This window comes from Candoia aspera, chromosome 4, assembly GCF_035149785.1.
Source record: "Candoia aspera isolate rCanAsp1 chromosome 4, rCanAsp1.hap2, whole genome shotgun sequence".
NCBI classification, from domain to species: domain Eukaryota; kingdom Metazoa; phylum Chordata; class Lepidosauria; order Squamata; family Boidae; genus Candoia; species Candoia aspera.
The window spans coordinates 57,852,589-57,874,304 of record NC_086156.1 but is presented as its reverse complement, the minus strand read 5'-3'; the positions used below and the strand labels follow the sequence as shown (position 1 = coordinate 57,874,304).

The 21,716-nt window shown below is 37.9% G+C and overlaps 1 protein-coding gene across 1 annotated transcript in view; it reads right to left on the bottom strand.

The window, feature by feature from the left end:
* The window catches only part of CNTNAP2 (contactin associated protein 2), a 1,282,126-nt gene that overhangs the window by 539,068 nt on the left and 721,342 nt on the right, over positions 1–21,716 (bottom strand). The window contains exon 9 of the mRNA XM_063304201.1: positions 15,820–15,969. Within this exon, the coding sequence (XP_063160271.1) occupies positions 15,820–15,969 (150 nt within the window). The remainder of the gene's footprint in view (positions 1–15,819; positions 15,970–21,716) is intronic.

Here is a 21,716-nt window from a genome sequence, read left to right as displayed (position 1 = left end):
ATGTATTTCCCTGGGGCTGTGTGGTTATCATGTGAGCTTAGGAGAAGGCACAGCTTGTTTAAAGAGATGTCAACAGGTATAGCAACTGTGCCCATACCCCCTGCAAATCATTTTTTTCTATGCCCATATACCTGTTTGCATATTTTCCTAGGACTATGCAACTATCATACAAGCTCAGAAAAAAGTGACTTCTTTAAGAAGGCATTAATTGGTGCCCATGTCCCCTCTGCAGCATCTTTGCCACTTCAGATATGAACAGCTGCACATCCCCATGAATTGGAAACAACAACATCAGCTAAAATATATGAAACTACTCAACACCTATTTTGACTCAGTCTTTTTTGAGCCAAGAGAATGAGTTCTACCAGTGACTTTGAGGAATGCAATGGGACAAAACTTGAAACTGAGATCAGCATAGTCTGGGAATATCTGTTCACTTCAAATAAATACAAATCTCCAAGGCCAAATTAATATTTCAACAGAAATATTCTTTCCAAATCAGGGAAGCAAAGTAATCACTCCTACTTTATTCTGTGTTGATCAGATATTCTGTGTCGATCAGGGTATTCTATTTCTGGATACCACACTTCAAGAGCAATTCAGAGAAACAGGAATAGGTTCAGAAAAGGGCAATGAGAATGACCAGAGATCAGAAAGTGACACCCAGCCAACACCCAGATGAGCAGAAAATAGCACCAGATAAACGATCAAGGAAAACACAATACCCTAATCAAAGAATCATGAAGGAAGAAACCACACCTCAACCAAGACTGGAAGGGCAAATGACTATATATAAACAGCTATCAAATTCCACTCTCCCATGCACTGATGATATTACCTAGCCTGGTAAGGAAACATCTGCAGGAAAATGACTAAGCTCAAGAACCCAACTAGGAATTAGTTTTCTCTTCTAAAGGAAATTCAACCTGAAAGTTTCATCTGTACTTCCCACTGATTGGGAAAGAAGGAACATAAACAGCGTTGTTCTCTGCAGTCAGCAACAATGTTTGCAACATGGTACCTACTTTTGGTAGCATCTTTCTTGCTACAGAAGAAGAAAAGGCAGAAGAAGAAAAGATCTACAACATGCATTGACCCTACATAATTCTGTGTTCAGGTTAGAGTGGTTATGTCTAGTGCAGTTTGTTCACATTATAGTTGAAATGACAGAACAGTAAGATATAAGCTACATATTATATATACTAAAATAAAAGCAAGTGCTGTTTCAAAGAATTGGTTGCAGAAATATTTGAAAGGAGATAAAGTAAGATCAAATAGGAATTCTTTTCAAAATCATATATTTATTTTTATTTATTAAATGTATATGCTGCCTGACTCCCAATGACTCTGGGTGGCTCATAAGTAAAAACATTTTTTTAAAAAAATACAGTAAGAAACAAAAACAAAGAATAAAAGATAGCAAAGATGATAGAAACTGGACAGAAATGAAAAAAAGAAACAGACCCACATAATCCAAAGGGGTTTCACTCACCCTTGCTACAGGCCTGGGAGAAGAGCCAGGGCTTCAAGCCCCTTTGAAACATCAGGCAGGTGGGAGCCATTCAAATCTCAGGGGGAACCTCATTCCAGAGAGCAGGCACTGCTACAGAGAAGGCACACTTCCAGGGTCCCAACAGATGGCTTTATTTAATCAAAGGAATCCGGGGTATGCCAACCCTACAAGGTCATATTGGCTGGGCTGATACTATGGGAGATAGGTGGACCCTCAAGTAACCAGGCCCTATGCGATATATGAATTAGTGCTCTGTTATTTAAAAAATGGGCATGATTTGGAAATGGGAGATTGGAAAAAGCCTCAATCAAACCCAGTCTCTCCAACTTCTTGGTGTATACCAGTCTGCCACAGGAATGAGAGGCCTGTGCAAGTAATTTGTATCTCTACAGAAGATTCAGTCTAACCTGGTACAAATGCTATGTATCCTGAGATTTCTTTTGATAATGACCTGGCCCTGGAGGGCAGGTACTCTATAAAAAATTAACCTTTTATATCTTGGCAGCTGTAGCAGTGCAGGGAAGTATCATGCTCCATATCTGCTTTGGAGATCTGTGATTTTGTTACTGAACAGTCATGTATATTATATGGGTACCATCCTAGTGTCCCATCTAACATATTTTATTGTTCTGAAAGAGATGAACCAGGAAGTTAGAAAGAAAAGGGCTCTGATGGTAATGTGTATGCTACTCTCACTTTGATTCAAATAGATCCAAACTTTCATCTCTTCCCTAAATGAATTAGCTGTCATTGTCCTTCTGCTATTATGCAAAACAAAGGAATTCTGGATATAAGCAAACTCCATTATAATATTTAAGACACAACCCTAATCAGCCAAGACAATGATAACCTAAAATTAGTGCATCTAAAGCCTTGGCAGGAAATCAAATCATGGAAGCATTGTCATTTAGACTATTTTAATCAGCATTGCATGATCCCCAGTGACCCCTTTTATTCTATGGAACTGTTATCTTGGAAACTTTGATCTGTAATGCTTAGCTAGTTATTCCAAATTCAGTAATCTTGCCAGAAACCTCTCAAAGGTTTCTATTCATTCCAGGATCAAGCTTTGAAACTTTAAAGCCCCATCCTGACTACGCACAAAATTATTGCCCCTTTGACGTTTTTATATATGTATGCTGAATGAGCCGTAGCCCTTACTGAGAAGTTGATTTGCAGATCCTCAGCAGTACTGACCTGTGATACACTCAGAATTTCTTGGCATTGAAATCATTCGCTGTGATCAGCATCCACCACTCAGTCTGTCTCTGGGACTAAATCTATCATTCCGGGTATAGAATTTTCACTTGTTTGCTGCCTTGAGTGAAGCCATAGTGAATTTCCCTCATACCCCTCATACCCTTTCAATCAAAATTATGCCAAATACCTTCCCAGGAGAACTTAACAAACTAATTCTCATGTAGTTTTTGCATTCACTCTTACTACCTTTCTCTTTGTATAAAGAAATAATAACAGCACAATCCAATATTCAAATACAGATACAGAATACACATACATACTCCCACCATATCCATATTTAAACATTTCTCCAGTTATATCATCTACACCTGCAACCTGACCATTTTTCAACATTCTCACAGGATTTATGATTTCCTTTTCATCATTATTTTCCTCAAAGAAAAAAACGAATATCATTTATTTCAATTTCACTCTTCATCCTATCACCATAATTTCCATGGAATTTTCTAGGCACACCTAGCATTCCCTCATTTTAATTTCATCATTTTTATTCCTAGATGATGATGATGATGATGACAACAGTGATTTCCATTCATTCTTGTTTGGCTCTTTCCTTACGTTCAAAGCTATTTTTCAAATCTCCATCAAAATCACTCTGCATCTTTTATTATTCACTTGCTACTTTTACAACCTTTTTTTTCTTTCCATATACATACATCCTTCAAATTTATTTCTTGTACTTGATACCACAACAGATCTATTCTTTATACTTCTTATTCTATGTACTCAGCATAATATTAAATCTTGATTCCCCCCGCCCACCCCCCAGCCTTCAGTCCCTTACAAAATATCAGGTTATGAGACTAGCACCCTCTTCAATTCTTATGCCACTTCTTGCCTCTTTTCTCCCTCTTCTTCCTTCTCCCTTCTTCCTTTTTTCTAGTGATTACCTATGATGAAGGAATAATTTGAAAGACCAGTGTTATTGATAAAGGAGTATATTTACCAACAAACAATTATCTCTGATGAAATTAATTTTAATTTGCAAGAATCTCAAACTTCGTTGGTGTTTTCAGAATAAATCTATCAATGTGCTTGGAAAAGAGCATCATGTGTAAATCTGGCCTCCGCAAAAGACTAATATTCCTTCATTGTTTGAATACTAGGGATGTGAGGTGAGTGCCATCTGTCTCAGTGCTTCCTTTTACACAACAGAAGCAACATGATTTACTTTGAATATTAGGGAAGTGGCTTCCTCACACTTCCAGAAGTCATTTTGGTCAGCTGAGATGATACTTCATGGACACTTTGCTACCTAGAAGCCAGGAACAGTTCATGGTTATGCTTTTGTGGAGTGCTATGTCTGAAGCTTCATGGAGCTGAAGTGAGGCTGCAGAGTTCTGCATGTCCTACCAAATGTGTTTGTACAATGCATGTTTATTTAAAAAATTATGATGGTGGGGAAAGAAGCTTTGTGTCACTTTTCCTTGTATATTTTCGTGATTCCAGATGCTTTTTGTAGCTCTATGAAGAGAATGGATTGCCTGTCTTTTAATCATTTGTGTGAGGCATACAGAAAAGGCATTCCAAATAATAATAAAAAGTCCATTGCATGTTTAATGCACTGGGTATCTATAGACCTCTTGAAAGATTTTCCTGATTTATTTGATGTCCTTCTGAAACCTATAATGAATTGTTGGGATTGGCAAGTCCTGCACATATATTTTATTGATTCATAAGGCACACTTTTCTCAACCTGAACTCTCCTGTGCTCTATGTGCAGATGCAGGCATCCAAGCCTATTTATTTTATTTTATTTTATTATTTTATTGTTATCCTGCCTTTATTATGTTTATAAATAACTCAAGGCGGCGAACATACCTAATACTCCTTCCTCCTCCTGTTTTCTCCACAACAACAACAACCCTGTGAGGTGAGGTGAGTTGAGCTGAGAGTGTGTGACTGGCTCAAGGTCACCCAGCCGGCTTTCATGCCTAAGGCAGGACTAGAACTCACAGACTCCTGGTTTATAGCCCAGCACTTTTATTTTATTTTATTTAAACCCATTGGCCTCCCAACTCCAGTGGACTCTGGGCAGCACAAAAACTAAAAAAAAAGTCATAAGAACAGATAAAAATATTAAATCAATACGCAACCCGAGCTAAAATGCTTTAATAACAAAATCCACAAAACAAAATAAGGGCCATTAAACAAGTAACAAATATCAACCTGGGGCCTGGGACCAAAGCCAGCTTTTCAAAACTTTCTAGAACCCAAGAGAAAAGGTGCCATCCTGATCTCTGGGGGGATGCTGTTCCCAAGGGTGGGGACAGCAACAGAGAAGACTGAGCTTTTCCAGAGGGCTTCTGGGTCTTGACGCCACACTCAGTGTTGGGGTTTTATTTGTTCTATGTTTATGTTTTATACTGTATTGTGCATTCTTATTTTGTGAGCTCCCAAGAGTCCTGTGATTCTGGCAGGATACAAGTCTGATCATATTAAATATGGTTGTTGCTATATTTATTTATTTAATTAATTTTTATCCTACCTTTATTATTTTTATAAATATCTCAAGGTGGTGAACATACCTAATACTCCTTCCTCCTCCTATTTTCCCCACAACAACCCTGTGAGGTGAGTTGGGCTGAGAGGGTGACTGGCCCAAGGTCACCTAGACGGCTTTCATACCTAAGGCGGGACAAAAACTCACAGACTCCTGGTTCTAGCCCAGCACCTTAACCACTGGACCAAACTGGCTCTCATATTGCTGTTTTGATGTTATGCTATTGTATAGTTTAATTTTGCTGTGAGTTGGTATCCAACTGGATAAGTCCTGTTGAGTAGCTAAGGCTCAGCATTGTTGTCTTACTTGGGAAGAGTTTGTGATTCCTGAGAAAGTGGATAGGATTCTTGTGACTGCTAGTCCAGCCACATATTTCTTTGATCCATGTTCCTCCTTGATTGCTTATGGCTTCCTAGGAGGTGATAAGTGGTTGAATTCAAGCAATAGTAAATTCATCCTTGAGATGGTGGATCTGACTGCATTGAATTGCTAGAACCTATAGTTCTGGACAAATTTTGCCCAGTCTTCAGCTTTTGGGGGATGGCTCATTTATTTCTTATTTAATCAAAATTTTTAACCACCCTGTTCAGCACATGACCGGAGCATCATACATTATTAATAAACAGTAATAAAAAAGGTTGTGGAGAAGGTGATCAAACTACAGCTCCAGAGGATCATCGATAAAATGGATTATCTGGACCTGTTTCAGTCAGGTTTCAGGCCAGGGAATAATACAGTACAGCACTGATGTACTTTTTGATGACCTCTGGTAGAGTCTGGATGGGAGTGGATCAATCCATCTAATTTTTCTTGATCTCTCAATGGTTTTCAGTACCCTGGATTGAATATACAGTTCATCTCAGTACACCCATATGAACCTCTGCAACATGAGCTTCCAGTTATCACCTGCTAGTTATCACTTATAAAGCTCTTCATGGCATTGGGCCTACCTATCTGAGAGACCACCTCTCTCCCATAATTTCTGCCCTCTTTTAAAATCTGACAGAGCAGGTGTGTTTTGTCCTCCCCATTAAGCAATATCACCTGATGGGACCTAGGAAGTACACTTTCTGTTTTGTGGTATCTTCTGTTTGGTATAGCATCTCCCCAGAGATTCAGACTTCTCTGACTTGGCAGGTCTCATTAAAAACTCATTCCCCACTCCCAGGCTTTGGAATAGGTTGATGATGTGCCCATTTGGTGTGCACTGTTTGCTTTGACTATGCTATGTAGTTCTCCCTGTCATATTTAGGTCCATTCTTCTATTTATTTTGTACTGTATTTTAGATACTTTAGCTATACAGCACTCAGAGACAATGTTGAGTTGGGCAGCTTTATAAATTGAATAAACAACAAATAATATAAATACCATCCAGGGTTTTAATGACTGGAGTGAATTACAAATATAACTAACAGTTAATTATGCTCTGTAATTCCAAACATGTTTTTAAGACTCTCTGTATTCAGTACAACTTTCAAAAAAGTATACACGTGATCATGATTAAAAAATAATAAATCCTGGCAGAAGAGCAATATCTGTGTGAAAGGTGAAAGGTCCCCTTGTCATGTCTTACCCTTTTTGGGGGGACGCTGCTTTCGCAACGTTTTCTTGGCAGACTATAGCAGGGTGGTCTGCCATTGCCCTCCCCAGTCAATTAAACTATTTTCAAACCTAAAAACCAACATGGAATAATCAGGATAAGCAGGACTAAACACAGACATCTGTAGAACTCACTCTCAGTGTTGTTCCCATGACAAATGGGCAGACAAAGGAATGGTTAGTGCAAGCATAAAAAGCTTTGTAAAAGCTCCCACGTCTAAATATCCAACAGTTGCTATTGAGGTTAATGGACTCATTTTTGCTCTGAAGTTCTTGCTCTTTTTTTTTTTTACTGCGTTTGCAGTTGCACACAACTGCAAACGCAGTAAAAGCAAACAGTTCTCTAGAGGCCTCACTGGGAAGAGGCCCACTTGTTTTAAAGCCTTAGTTCTTGGAAGAAGAAAAGTGAATTAAATGAGGGGGGGGATTGCTTAGGATAATAAATACTTATATTGATATATGTCTATCCCATCAATATACAAAGTTATTCAATCTGTGGAGACACAGACCAATTTTTATAATTCAAAGAACTTAATGCACAGCCTTTCCCCCCTATTTAAAGTCTGGAAAACCATTTGAAGCACAAGAGAGAAAGACAGTAAGAGTACCTTCACATATACAAATAATAAAGAATTGCTTTCTGGCTCTGAGTTATGTATTAGACCTGCAAATGCCAGCTCACCGGCATAATTAACAACAATAGATTCTGCTGTACAATTCATCTTAGGTCAAATATAAATTGCTGGACACATTTGAAAGACTTATTTCATACACATGTACCAAGATTCTATCTAGAACAAAAATGGTCTTCCAAATTAAAGTGTGGAGGGAAGTAATGTTATGGCAGTACACAAAACAGGGAAGAGATCTATGGTTTAACTTAGAAAACCATTAGCAACAGTCCTCTTTCTAGCTAACTGTGATAATACAAAGGTGATAAAATGATTAAAAGAATTGGAAATTAATACATCTGAACCTGACAGTGCTATCAGAATTTCTAGCTGAATTCTAGCTACAACATTACAGTGAAGGCTCAACATCTCAGATTAACTTGAATTTGCCTCCTCTCCCTTTTTTTTCTTTCCATTAACATTTTGAGGGTACAGTACTTGAGTTCCCATCAGTCTGTAAACTGCACTGATATACTTTAGTTACACTAAAATGCCATAAAGTGTGGGGTGTGGAGACAACTTACACTTTTTTTTATTTAGTACAGTTGTATTCCATCTTTTCTGGAAGAGCTTAAGGCAATACTCATGGGGTCTCCACTCATTTTTTTCATCACACTGATCAACCCTGTGAGCTAGGTTGGACTGAAAAAATAGATAATGGCACTCAAAGTCATCCAATGAGTTAACTTGAAGACCTTAATACAATGACAGTTGTTTTATATTTGTATCCTAAGAAGGCACCAAAAAGTTCACGTATATTAAACCCTCAGTGACCTATCATTTATTGTTTTACTGAGAATCCCAGGCTGTAGAGGCTTATGCAATAACAAAGAAATAAGCAATCAGGATTTGTTGGGTGAACCACAGATGGAGCTTAGGAGTTTAAAATGTTCTCATGTGTTTCTAGCTATGAAGGTACATCCTGCTACATCTCTGAAGAATTGGAATTTCAAGGAGACGTGCAAACAGAGTCTGAAGTTATGAGATTTTACTTTAGCAGAATATACCTTAATATGCCTGTAAGGTGTTTGTATCCCACTTCACATTTTGCAGAGCAGGCCTCTAAAACACAAAACAGATGCTGAGGCTCAAGCCTTGGCTCAGATAAGTGCTGGGTAATTACATCACAAGAGAGAGAGAAGTATTTTAAAGATCTCTGTTGGAATCAATTGACTCCCAAGCATTTGATACAGTGAACAGCCACAACCACCTATCAGGTCTACAAGAGATATTCACAAAGAATGGGGCAAGCTGCAATAGAGTCTGGAAGTTGCTTAGTGTATACTACACAGACATCAAGATGCCACACTCCAGGTACTGAGGCTTGTTTCCCAAAGTTGTCCAGCAGGGAAACTTTCTAATATTTTAAATATGACATTTATACAGCTTTCTTTGGAGCAGGCTATAAAAAGTATGACCAAAGTCTGCTAAAAATAGACACAATAAAGTCCAAAGGAGCTATTTAGATGAAGAAAATTATCCATGGGAGAATGTTATCATTAAGTTTCACATTTTTATCTTACTTTTCCACTCAAAGGGATCTCTGAACAGCCACAAAAAGCCTTCAGAATAGCTATTGGTTATGCAGTATTTTGACTTTAGACCCTTTTCTGTTTCTATGTTTAGGTCATAAAATATATGTTCATTAGGCAGATAAAAAGTTAGTAGTAGCATGCAGCAATTTTAATGAACAAGTTTTAATATATGGATTAATATTTAGCATTAATATTGCTCAAGAGGAAAGCACTCATTTTCATTAAGGGGCTCTACTTTTGCATTCCAGCAAAAGCAACTATGCCCCCAGCATGCTTAAAACTGAAAACAATGTCAATACTCCCCTCTTCACAGCCACAAATAATTCCTTATGACTCCCTAAATAATGACTTCACTCTATTATTATCCCAATTTACAGGAAAGGTGATAAATATGACCCTGCAAATTATCGACTAATTAGCCTTTTATCTGTAACCAGTAAAATATATACTAGATTTCTATATTACAAACCTCTGAAAATATTTTGGTCCCAGAGCAAGCCAGCTTCCAGGCTGAACATTTAACTGTGGATTATGCTACATTACTAAGCTGAGAAATATTAGTTAGCCCAAAGATGCCCTCTATGTAGCCTTTATAGACTGAAGGTGACCTTTGATTCCATTCCACAAGAATGACTCTGGAGGAAATTAGCCACTACAATGATACACTGGCATCTTCCTACGCTAATAATGTTATTACACCACAACACAACCACTCAGCTAAAGGGTAATATCCCTGGTGACCTCACAAAACCCATTTTCACTTGCAAAGGTGTTGTAATGGTATGCAGGAATGACCTTGGGAGATGGGGGGAAGAGATGCTGCCTAGGGAATGATCAGATAAAGGGTGGGGGAGCCTGCAGCTGCATAAGATGAGAGAAAGAAACTCAGAAAGGATCCTCCCTAACTTATCAGGCTGTAAAAAGAGACAGCAGGAGATTTTTACTTTCAGACTTGCAAGATTCTGTTAATGCAGCCTTACAATAAAGTAGAATTAGCTCATCGGGTTGTGTTTCCGGTCTGATCTACCTGGGAAGGCTGACAGGAGTAAAGCAAGGCTGTATCCTTGCGCCACTATTATTCAACTTCTACATTAGCTATTGGAGCATTACCTATTAAGACAACAGCTGGTAGATATACTGTATACTGTAAGTCTTCCATATGAAAGCTGAACTTGTTTCTGTTCAGACTCCAAGACAGACTCTGTCTCACATGTGCCATTAAAATGTCTCTTCTACGCCTAATGGCAATCAGGTTTAATACTTCCACTTGTTAACCATTCTAATTGCCATTGCAACCAGGAGGCCATTACCCTTCTCCTGGGTGACCACTCTTCAGAAACCTCTAAGAAGGTTGCAAAATTCTTATCAATAGCTATAACTGTTAGAAGCCATCTCGCTCCTCCATCATTGTTGGCTGCTAATTGTTTTAAGATTTTCTTGCAATTTTTAAAATTCCTTTTTATAGTTATTGTATTGTATGCTGGTCTTTTTATTGTATTTGGTCTTGGACCATAAATAAATGCTGATTGGTGTTGGTTGATTGTCATTCTTTTATCGGCATCCACTCTATATTAAGTGTATGCTTGCAGTTCTATGGCAGACATATTACTTGTGTTATTAACTGAAAAAGCTGAACCTAAGGAAATGGAGGCTGATAAAATCCTGGAATGGCCTATAAAATCAATTCTAACTCTCCAAGTAACAGTCAGAATAGGTTATATTCAAGATATAGACATATAGTTCATGACTGCTGTCTGCAAATACCAGACAAACATTTATTTGCACTATAAATATTTAGAGAAATCTAAGTTATAAGACATTTAACAATTGCATTAAATCAACCAATTAATCAAACAAACAGCATACAAACTAAGTTCAACTGCTCTAAGCCGTGGGTTAGGAAAGGCATATATGCACCAAAATCAGCCCCCACAGACAATTTATTATATAAATTACATTAAATGTTCAAATTGGTTGCCATTTTCTTCTAAACACTTCCTTACTCATTTGATCCATGACCTTTGAACATTCCTAAGTACAGTGAAAATATTAATTAATAAAACATACTGTGATTGGCCTATGGTGCTAGACTTTAGGTACAACCTGTATCTCTGTATTTATGTGTGTACATGTTTGTATGTGAGTCTATGTGTACGTATGTGTGTTTATGTCTATGTACGTGTGCGTGTACGTATACGTGTATATATACTGTATATAATGGGCTCTGTATTAAGTCACTACCAGACTGCATTTGGAAGGTAGATGTGGAATACTGGATTACCAAAACGTCAAAACTGCACATAAAGCTTCTATTTTGCAATGGATCACTCTTAAGCTGCCAGTATTTCAGAATGACAAGCACTGGCCATGGAGGAGTGCTTTTCATTATCCTCCCTGCCACAAAGATACAAGTTTCTCAGAAGAGTTTGCCATAACTGCTGAGAGAATTTGAATTTATCCTTAATGAAGTGCATATTAGTTTTCTGTAAGACTATTTAAAAACTAATTTCCTTATGTGTTTTAATAGTTCTATGGATGAGAGATAATAAAATGAAAATGAACTAAATGCACTGAAATGAAAGTAACCTTGAAATGATTTTAAAAAGAACATTTCTGATTCAGGCAGAGACATCTTTACAACCTTGACATTTTTTTAGCTTGCTAGGGTAGAAATTATATTTTCCCCCCTTTTTCTTTTAAATTCAAGCCAAACTGTGTGGGAAACAAGCAAACAAAGAAAACAAAAAAACAGGCTCAGACTTTCTGAAAGGATGGGGGGAAACCCCTACCTGTCATTTGGTTGGTTAAAAATCACACCAAATTTACAGAAATAAAACACCTACAGAAATATCCCACTAAAATCCATAAGATACTTGCCTCCATCAGGATTCTAAACACAGATAAACGTTTATCTTGTATCACTATCAGAAATGACTCCTATTCTCTTTTTGAGGCATCCTGTGGTTGCAAATCCTCTCTCCTGAGCATGGTTTCTATGGGTTGGGTCATGTGGGTATTTCCACCATTCAATAATGTAGTCAGTGTCCATTGGTGTCCACATGAGTGATAAGAGGGGGCAAATTTCATCACTGATCCTGATGTCATCATACAAATGACATGAGTTCTATACTGTACGTCATTTGTGTCATGACCTAACTGATGTAAATACATAACTTATATCACTTACAGTACATGATGATATCATTATCATCATTAATAACATTATTATTTAAATTTGTATGCAGCTGAATCCTGACAGTCTTCTGGTAGCTAACAACAGCAGAAGCATATAATACAAATAAAACATCCATGGTAAGACTCAAAACATAACACAAACAAGAAAAGAAAATATAATTACAAGCAATAAACAACATTACAAGGTTACCAAAAAATTGCAGAAAGTGAAAATCAATCCCTGAAGGCTCTCCAGAAAAGGTCAGATGTATGCTGTCTAGAAGGCCAACAGTAAAGGAGCCAATCTAATACCAAAAAGTAGGTGATATCACTGTAGCTTTACCAGATGCCTATGTAAGTGCTCATCTGTTCTGATGTATCCATAGAATACAAAAACAAAACTCCAAAAAACAAAACAACTCAAAACAACAACAAAATAAAATAAAACCTCAAAGAGGATTGAATTGAAACCAACCACAAAATGTTGTGGATTTAATTGATTTATCATAATCAATTATTCCTTATTCTAAGCATTGATATGCTTCTGTTTCATTTCTAATTCTATAAGTAACAAATATCATGCACTGAATGATAAAATACTGAGCTTTTCTTTCCTTTCTTTCCACAATATTGGGAAACTTTTTGCTACATCTGATACTGTTATCAAGAATATGAAATTATAAGATACCATTATATAAACAACTAACTGCAAATTTCCCAGTTACCAGTGAAGTAACTTGCCTCCTTGATGACTCATCAGAAGGTTGTTAAAATCAGAAAGTATCCAACTTAACGTAGGAATATATTTCCATTTGTACAAAATCTCTTTTGAATACGCAATTTAAAAACTGGCAAAACATCTTGTGTCCTTTTAAATACTCTTGATAATAACATTTTCTTAAAAAAATACTATTATCAATCCTCATTTTAGTAACTCTGAAGTTCACTGAGTGGATGAATTGAGCTGCAACAGGGAAAGAAGGAAGGGAGCTGATGGGTAACAAGAGCTGGTGGTAATCATTAATACTGTTCTTTTTTTAAATGCACCCCACCAAAGCCAAGAGCTGTATAACCAAGTTGCTTTTCTATAAGATGACTCTCTGTATCCATTCTTTCAACTCAAGGCAAGTCCCACAATGTCCATGAAATCCAACATGGAGGATTTGTTTTCAAGCCCAATATAGAACTAGTTATCTACAGTCATTGAAACAAAGAACTTAACTGGAGGACCTGCTGAAGAGATTCGCTTGAAGCAGTTGAATAGCTGTCCAATACTCCATTCTATTGTTCCAGGAAGGAAAGGGAAAGGTGGGGGTCAATCTTCTTTGACTTGCTGGTCTTATCTTTTCATTAAGGTTTTAAGCATTTACTCTAATTATATTTTAGTTTTAGTTCTGGATATCCTTTCTCTTTATTCCCTTCAAAGATTAAAAAAATGCTTGTTTAAAACCATAATTAAGACTGACCCTTGTTGACTCAAGAAAGCTACACAAAATCAAAAAGGGTGAGGCTTCAATAAGTCCCCATTATCAGTAATGATGATAACATTTGCTGACAGCTTACCCTCTGCATATCCATCGCTTTTTTGATCTTTCAGATCAAACACCTGATGGGGTGGATGGCGTAGCTGAGATCAGCAATGACTCCCCTTACTGTCTTTTTAAAATATCTAAGTCTTGGTAGATGTACTCTTTTGTAAATTGAGATCATAGATGGCATGACTCAGTGCTGAGACTTTAACTGAGACTTTTCTAGTGCTGCACTCTAAATTTCAATAGACAGCCCTACTCTGTATCCCAGCTGTGATGGGGGCAAAACTGATGGCTAGTAGAATAAAAAGCAAGCTTTCTCTATGATACCATGTAATTTATGGAACACACTGTCTCAACAAGCTAGTCTGGCACTTTTGCAGATGGTCTTTCTCTGACTGATTAAAACCATATTTAGGAAAGCATTAGGAAAGAGAGGGTGCAGATTTTGTTTGATGCCTATTCTACCAATGATTCTTTTTATTATATAGTCTCCCTGTATATTTTTAAAATGAATTTATTTTGCAAATGTTTTAATTGTTAGCTGTCCTGAGTGGTACATAAACACTAGAAGGGAGGGATATTTAGAGATTAAGCACTATGTGGAGCAGGTATCAACTGAAACCAATCCACAGTATTCTTTGTAGAAAATGAATATAAAAATATAAACATTTATTAAATTTTAAGTAAAACTAAGCCACAATTGCCTTGTAACACAAATTATCTAATTTATTTTAGGGTATTCTGCCTGTATGCATAAGACAGAGGTGATATAATTTGACAAAAATAATGCACAGGACAACCCTAATAGCAGCAGGTTACAATTTGAAAAAAGAACTATTAAAAGGACAAAAATATATGTACTTTGACAGAATACAAGGTCTAAAAGATCCTATAATGCCTTATCTATTTAAATTCTGCTAAAACGTATGGAAGTTTGAGCACTGTAAGCCTGGAAAAGCAAATTAGCATTTGTAGGTTTAATGAACATTTACATCACACCTTGTGTTTAGAACTGAGTCAACTTCTAGAGGTTTATTTTTCAAATTTTGGTGTACCTGAAGGAGCCAAGGCTGTTTCTCAGGCTGGTTCTAAAGAGGTATGCCCTGACAAATTCTGTAGCTTTTCCAATTAAACAGGATAGACAAGTATATTTAATTATGGTTTCAGTCATTTCACAAAACTATTTAATCCTGTTTCCACACAACTTGGTGATTTAAATCAAATCCACATGAAAATTTTCATATCAATACATATTTTGACTATATTTTCTCTCAAAATAAGTATTTCAAACATTACCTTTAGGGGAAAAAATGGTAGCACAAAATGGAGTGGAATTCTGATCCATTTTTTAAAAAGGGAAAATGAGGAAGATACTGGAATTTGCAATGCTCTTTTTTCTTCAATCATGCACAGGGTTCACAACTTCTCTGAAACAGCCTCTCTACGATTTCTTGGGGAACTTCAAGCATGGGAAACTGTTTCCTTTGAAATGGCTCAGAGAAATTACATTGGCACACAAACTGTTTTCAGTTTCCCATATAAAAAAAAGCCAAAGTGAAATTCCAAACTGATGAATATTCAGCTCAGTAAGCCATGAGAATGCAACTTAAGATACAATGTCTCCATTTTACAAAAGAAGTGTTGTTTGAATTAGAAATTAATTGTGAAGTCCTTGGTGCTCTCTGAGCTTGCTGGTTTGCTTGCAGAGGTTTCATCACCCGACCAGGTAACATCATCCGTGCTCATCTGTGCACTGTGCAGCATATCAGGGCACTGACAATGTTACCTAGTTGGGTAATGAAATGTCTGCAAGCAAACCAGCAAGCTCAGAGAGCACCAAGGACTCCACAGTTCAGCCCTGAGCTACAGATGTTCTCTTCCATTAGAAATTAATCTCTGAAGCTGAACATTATTTGACACGAATAGGGTGATCTTACTCACTGTACCCAAAGAAAAATCCTTCTCCCAGGCTACTAAAAATTGTTTTCAAAAATACTGTTCTCCAAGAAAGTAATCTGAAAGATATTTTACCTCCAAACAGATATTTTTCTCCTGTCAAAACTTTCAGAGGACTGGTACTCCGAACAGAAGAGGCTTCATCACCGTCAATAGTGAGAACTGCAAAATTTTCTTTTGCTAAGAATCGAACCTCATGCCACTGCCCATCACAGAGTCCTGCCCCTAGAAGGACAAATGGGAGGGGGAAAAGGAAACAAAGTGGTTTATTCAGTTTGGTTCTAATGTACTATTTTTAATCCACTGGGATGGTGTGATACAGGTTTTACAGCATATTCAGAAAGTGCTAAATCAGATGTAATTATGCATATAATATATTCATTTATTATGGAAAATTAAATGAATCTGCAACAACTAGTGCTACAACTGTCCAAAATTCATGGTTTTCTCTGAATCCCAAATTCTGTGACCATCCTAAATCAGAGCTATCCTCTGTCTTCATTCATTTGCGCATGACCAGGAAATCATATAAATCTAGCAAACCATTCATTTAGCATAGATTACAAGATTAATGCAGTATGTAAACTATGCCTCCTCCTCCTCCTCCTCCTCCTCCGGCACCACTGCTGCCTTTCTTCCACTTGGGAGGTTAGGATTAAAGAGAAGGACTGGTTCTGTCATCCACTGAGCTCAGTATTTGAATGGATCATGAGTCTCACAGGTTCTCATTCCAGCACAGTACTATTCTTCTACCTGACCTGATAACTTTTTGTGAAATGTCCTTACCGTGAAAGTTAGGAGAGATAGAAATCACACACACAAATTCAGCTCTGCAAGTTACACACAGTTTCTAATACATTTCTGAGGTCATTCGCTTTAATATACAGTGGTGTGGTTAATAAATGAAAACCAGAGTAAGGTTTTGAAGAGTCTGTACAACAGATTAAATGTATCACAGTTGGCAATACTTCTAGAGAAGGGCAAATAATATTGTTTTCTCTTCTCCAGGAAAATAGACTAAATGCCATTTTCATCTCAAAGATTAGACCATCTTCATCCCAACTGTCTACTTTTGTGAATATTTTGACTTTTTGAGTGGTTGCTATTGTAAACATAGGGACATGTCTATAGGTGGTAGAAGATAAGTTTTGGAACCTTATTCAGGATCCCTTTTTTTTCAATTAGTTAAAATATCCTGAAATAACAGTACTGTTCTGAAAATGTCAAATCTGCAAGTATTTCTATTATTAATTCTAGTTACATGTAGACAAAGAATTTTAATGAAATAGATGAAGCTGAGGAACATGTATCAGACATAAATTTATACTCAAAATCCTTCCCCTCCTATTTTGTTTTATTTTATAATTATTTTTTCTAGTTTTATCCTCTGCATGCATTATTTTATAAAATTCTTAACTTGCTTATTTAAACTATGCAACCACAACCCTCCTGAGACTCATAAGAACTCTGCTTTAATGTGCAAATTAGATGTGCTAATGAAACATATTCTTGCTAGAAGTTCTTTTAAATGACATTACTTTAAAATTCGGACTCTTGAGATTGTCACTTTGATTGAACAAGAAGAAACAGATGTTTCTGTTATAAGAGACATGGAGGAAGAAATGGTTTAATGAGTATCTTTTTTTTTTTTGCAAGATCTTAAAATCTAGTAAGAAATAGCAAAAGATGCCATATGCAAATTATTTTTCAAACACCATTACAGCAACTAATTTTCATATGTCTTTATGGTTGATCTTGAGAGATCAATCAGAATGGAGCAATCTGTGAACTGCAATAAATATATGTTAGTGCTAAACTACTGTTGTTAATGCTTTTTAATGTCAATATATTTATTGACTGAATGGTGCAATAAAAGAGTGTTTTCATAACTATTAATCTGCTGGTAAGTTAGGAAGTCAGGAAGGCACACAAGCAATCTGAATTCAATCTCTCCTTGAACAACTTGTTGATAAAACTGAGGAGAATCTTTATAGGGCCTAGTGGCCCATCCCATAGGCACACACATACCATGGACTCTTATATCTCATGATTACAGCTGAGCTGCCTGCATGGTATCTCTGGTTGTGGTGCAAGCCAGCACCCATATTTTCTGACAGCATGCCACTATAGGCCCCATAGTGCAGTATACTCAGTAATGAAAAAATAAAATAAGCTTTTAAAAAAAATGTGTGGTTTCTAAAACCTATTAAGATAATTTAAATATTCTCTCACTAAAATCAATATTCCTCAATATACAATTGTAACTTTTTAAACTAAACCAATTGAACTGGCAAAACTCTACAGTGACTAAGGAAACAGCCTTTCATATAACCATGTTTTATGTATACAGTGATGTTTTAGGTGTGCATGTAATCTAAAGACAGGCCTGGACACTTCATGATCAGTGCAGCCTTTCATCCATGTGACAGCAAGCCTGCAAAGTTTTGTAGGTAACTGATGAGAACTGAGCCCAAAAGCAGGGAATGCTGTTATTGCTACCATGTCCATCAAAGGATCGTTATCTTGTTGTGGTGCAGGAGCTTGAGCACCTCAGTGACGCCATGAGCTAAACCGTGAAGGGCCACCCAAGATGGGAAGGTCATGACAGAGAGGTCAGACTAAATGCGATCCCTGGGGAAGGTAATGGCAACCCACCCCAGTATTCTTGCCATGAAAACTAATTGGATCAGTACAACCAGAGATATGTCGGTGTACCATCGGAAGATGAGACCTCCAAGTTGGAAGATGGTCAAAATGCTACTGGGGAGGAACAGAGGATGAGTTCAACTAGCCCCAGACGTGATGATGCAGCTAGCTCAAAGCCGAAAGGACGGCTAGCGGCCGACGGTGCTGGTGGTGAATGGTGAATCCAATGTTCTAAGGATCAACACACCATTGGAACCTGGAATGTAAGATCTATGAGCCAGGGCAAATTGGATGTGGTTATTGGTGAGATGTCAAGATTAAAGATAGACATTTTGGGCATCAGTGAACTGAAATGGACTGGAATGGGCCACTTCACATCAAGTGACCACCAGATCTACTACTGTGGACAAGAGGACCACAGAAGAAATGGAGTAGCCTTCACAATTAATCGTAAAGTGGCTAAAGCAGTGCTTGGATACAATCCAAAAAACGATAGAATGATCTCAATTCGAATTCAGGGCAAGCCATCTAACATCACAGTGATCCAAATATACGCCCCAACCACAGATGCTGAAGAAGCTGAAGTAGAGCAGTTCTATGAGGATCTGCAGCACCTACTGGACAACACGCCTAAAAGAGATGTTATTTTCATCATGGGAGACTGGAATGCTAAGGTGGGCAGTCAATTGACACCTGGAATTACAGGTAAGCATGGCCTGGGAGAACAAAACAAAGCAGGAGATAGGCTGATAGGATTTTGCCAAGACAACTCACTCTGCATAACAAACACTCTCTTCCAACAACCTAAGAGACGGCTTTATACATGGACTTCCCCAGATGGACAACACCGAAACCAGATTGACTACATCCTTTGCAGCCAAAGGTGGCGGACATCTATACAGCCGGTAAAAACAAGACCTGGAGCTGACTGTAGTTCAGATCACGAACTTCTTCTTGCACAATTTAGGATCAGACTAAAGAGATTAGGGAAGACCCACAGATCAGCTAGATATGAGCTCACTAATATTCCTAAGGAATATGCAGTGGAGGTGAAGAATAGATTTAAGGGACTGGACTTAGTAGATAGGGTCCCGGAAGAACTCTGGACAGAAGTTCGCAACGTTGTTCAGGAGGCGGCAACAAAATACATCCGAAAGAAAGAGAAAACCAAGAAGGCAAAATGGCTGTCTGCTGAGACATTAGAAGTAGCCCAAGAAAGAAGGAAAGCAAAAGGCAACCGTGATAGGGGGAGATATGCCCAATTAAATGCAAAATTCCAGAGGTTAGCCAGAAGAGATAAGGAATTATTTTTAAACAAGCAATGTGTGGAAGTGGAAGAAGACAATAGAATAGGAAGGACAAGAGACCTCTTCCAGAAAATTAGAAACATTGGAGGTAAATTCCAGGCCAAAATGGGTATGATCAAAAACAAAGATGGCAAGGACCTAACAGAGAAAGAAGAGATCAAGAAAAGGTGGCAAGAATATACAGAAAACCTGTATAGGAAGGATAACAATATCGGGGATAGTTTGATGGTGTGGTCAGTGAGCTAGAGCCAGACATCCTGAAGAGTGAGGTTGAATGGGCCTTAAGAAGCATCGCTAATAACAAGGCAGCAGGGGACGACGGCATCCCAGCTGAACTGTTCAAAATCTTGCAAGATGATGCTGTCAAGGTAATGCATGCTATATGCCAGCAAATTTGGAAAACACAAGAATGGCCATCAGATTGTGAAAAATCCACTTATATCCCCATACCAAAAAAAGGGAAACACTAAAGAATGTTCAAACTATTGAACAGTGGCACTCATTTCACATGCCAGTAAGGTAATGCTCAAGATCCTGCAAGGTAGACTTCAGCAATTCATGGAGCGAGAATTGCCAGATGTACAAGCTGGGTTTAGAAAAGGCAGAGGAACTAGGGACCAAATTGCCAATATCCGATGGATAATGGAAAAAGCCAGGGAGTTTCAGAAAAACATCTATTTCTGTTTTATTGACTATTCTAAAGCCTTTGACTGTGTGGACCATAACAAATTGTGGCAAGTTCTTAGCGGTATGGGAATACCAAGTCATCTTGTATGCCTCCTGAAGAATCTGCGTAATGACCAAGCAGCAACAGTAAGAACAGACCATGGAACAACGGACTGGTTTAAGATTGGGAAAGGAGTATGGCAGGGCTGTATACACTCACCCTACCTATTCAACTTGTACGCAGAACACATCATGCGACATGCTGGGCTTGAGGAATCCAAGGCTGGAGTTAAAATTGCTGGAAGAAACATTAACAATTTCAGATATGCAGATGATACCACTTTGATGGCTGAAAGTGAAGAGGAACTGAGGAGCCTTATGATGAAGGTGAAAGAAGAAAGTGCAAAAGCTGGCTTGCAGCTAAACCTCAAAAAAACCAAGATTATGGCAACCAGCTTGATTGATAACTGGCAAATAGAGGGAGAAAACGTAGAAGCAGTGAAAGACTTTGTATTTCTAGGTGCGAAGATTACTGCAGATGCTGACTGCAGTCAGGAAATCAGAAGATGCTTAATCCTTGGGAGAAGAGCAATGACAAATCTCAATAAAATAGTTAAGAGCAGAGACATCACACTGACAACAAAGGTCCGCATAGTTAAAGCAATGGTATTCCCAGTAGTAACATATGGCTGCAAGAGCTGGACCATAAGGAAGGCTGAGAGAAGGAAGATCGATGCTTTGGAACTGTGGTGTTGGAGGAAAATTCTGAGAGCTCCTTGGACTGCAAGATGATCAAACCAGTCGATCCTCCAGGAAATCAAGCCAGACTGCTCACTTTTGGGTATGATATTAAAGGCAAAACTGAAATACTTTGGCCACATAATGAGAAGACAGGACACCCTGGAGAAGATGCTGATGCTAGGGAGAGTGGAAGGGGAAAGGAAGAGGGGCCGACCAAGGGCAAGATGGATGGATGACATTCTAGAGGTGACAAACTCAACCTTGGGGGAGCTGGGGGTGTTGACGACCGACAGGAAGCTCTGGCGTGGGCTGGTCCATGAAGTCACAAAGAGTTGGAAGTGACTGGATGAATAAACAACAACAACCATCACTCTCTCTGTAGGTAGATTTAGAAAGTTCTACCTTATATTTCCATAAAGTTGCTAGCATTGGCTCATTGGGAGAAAGTTAAAGGGTAGTTCCATCAGGCAGTTGCTACTGCCATTGATGTCACTGGCACTTTCATATATGAAAGGGGCCCCTTAAAACTGGGATCCAGGACACCAATGCCCTGGATTACAGAAGGAGAGGACTTGTCAAGCTTCTCCCTGACTACATATCCTCTGATATAGC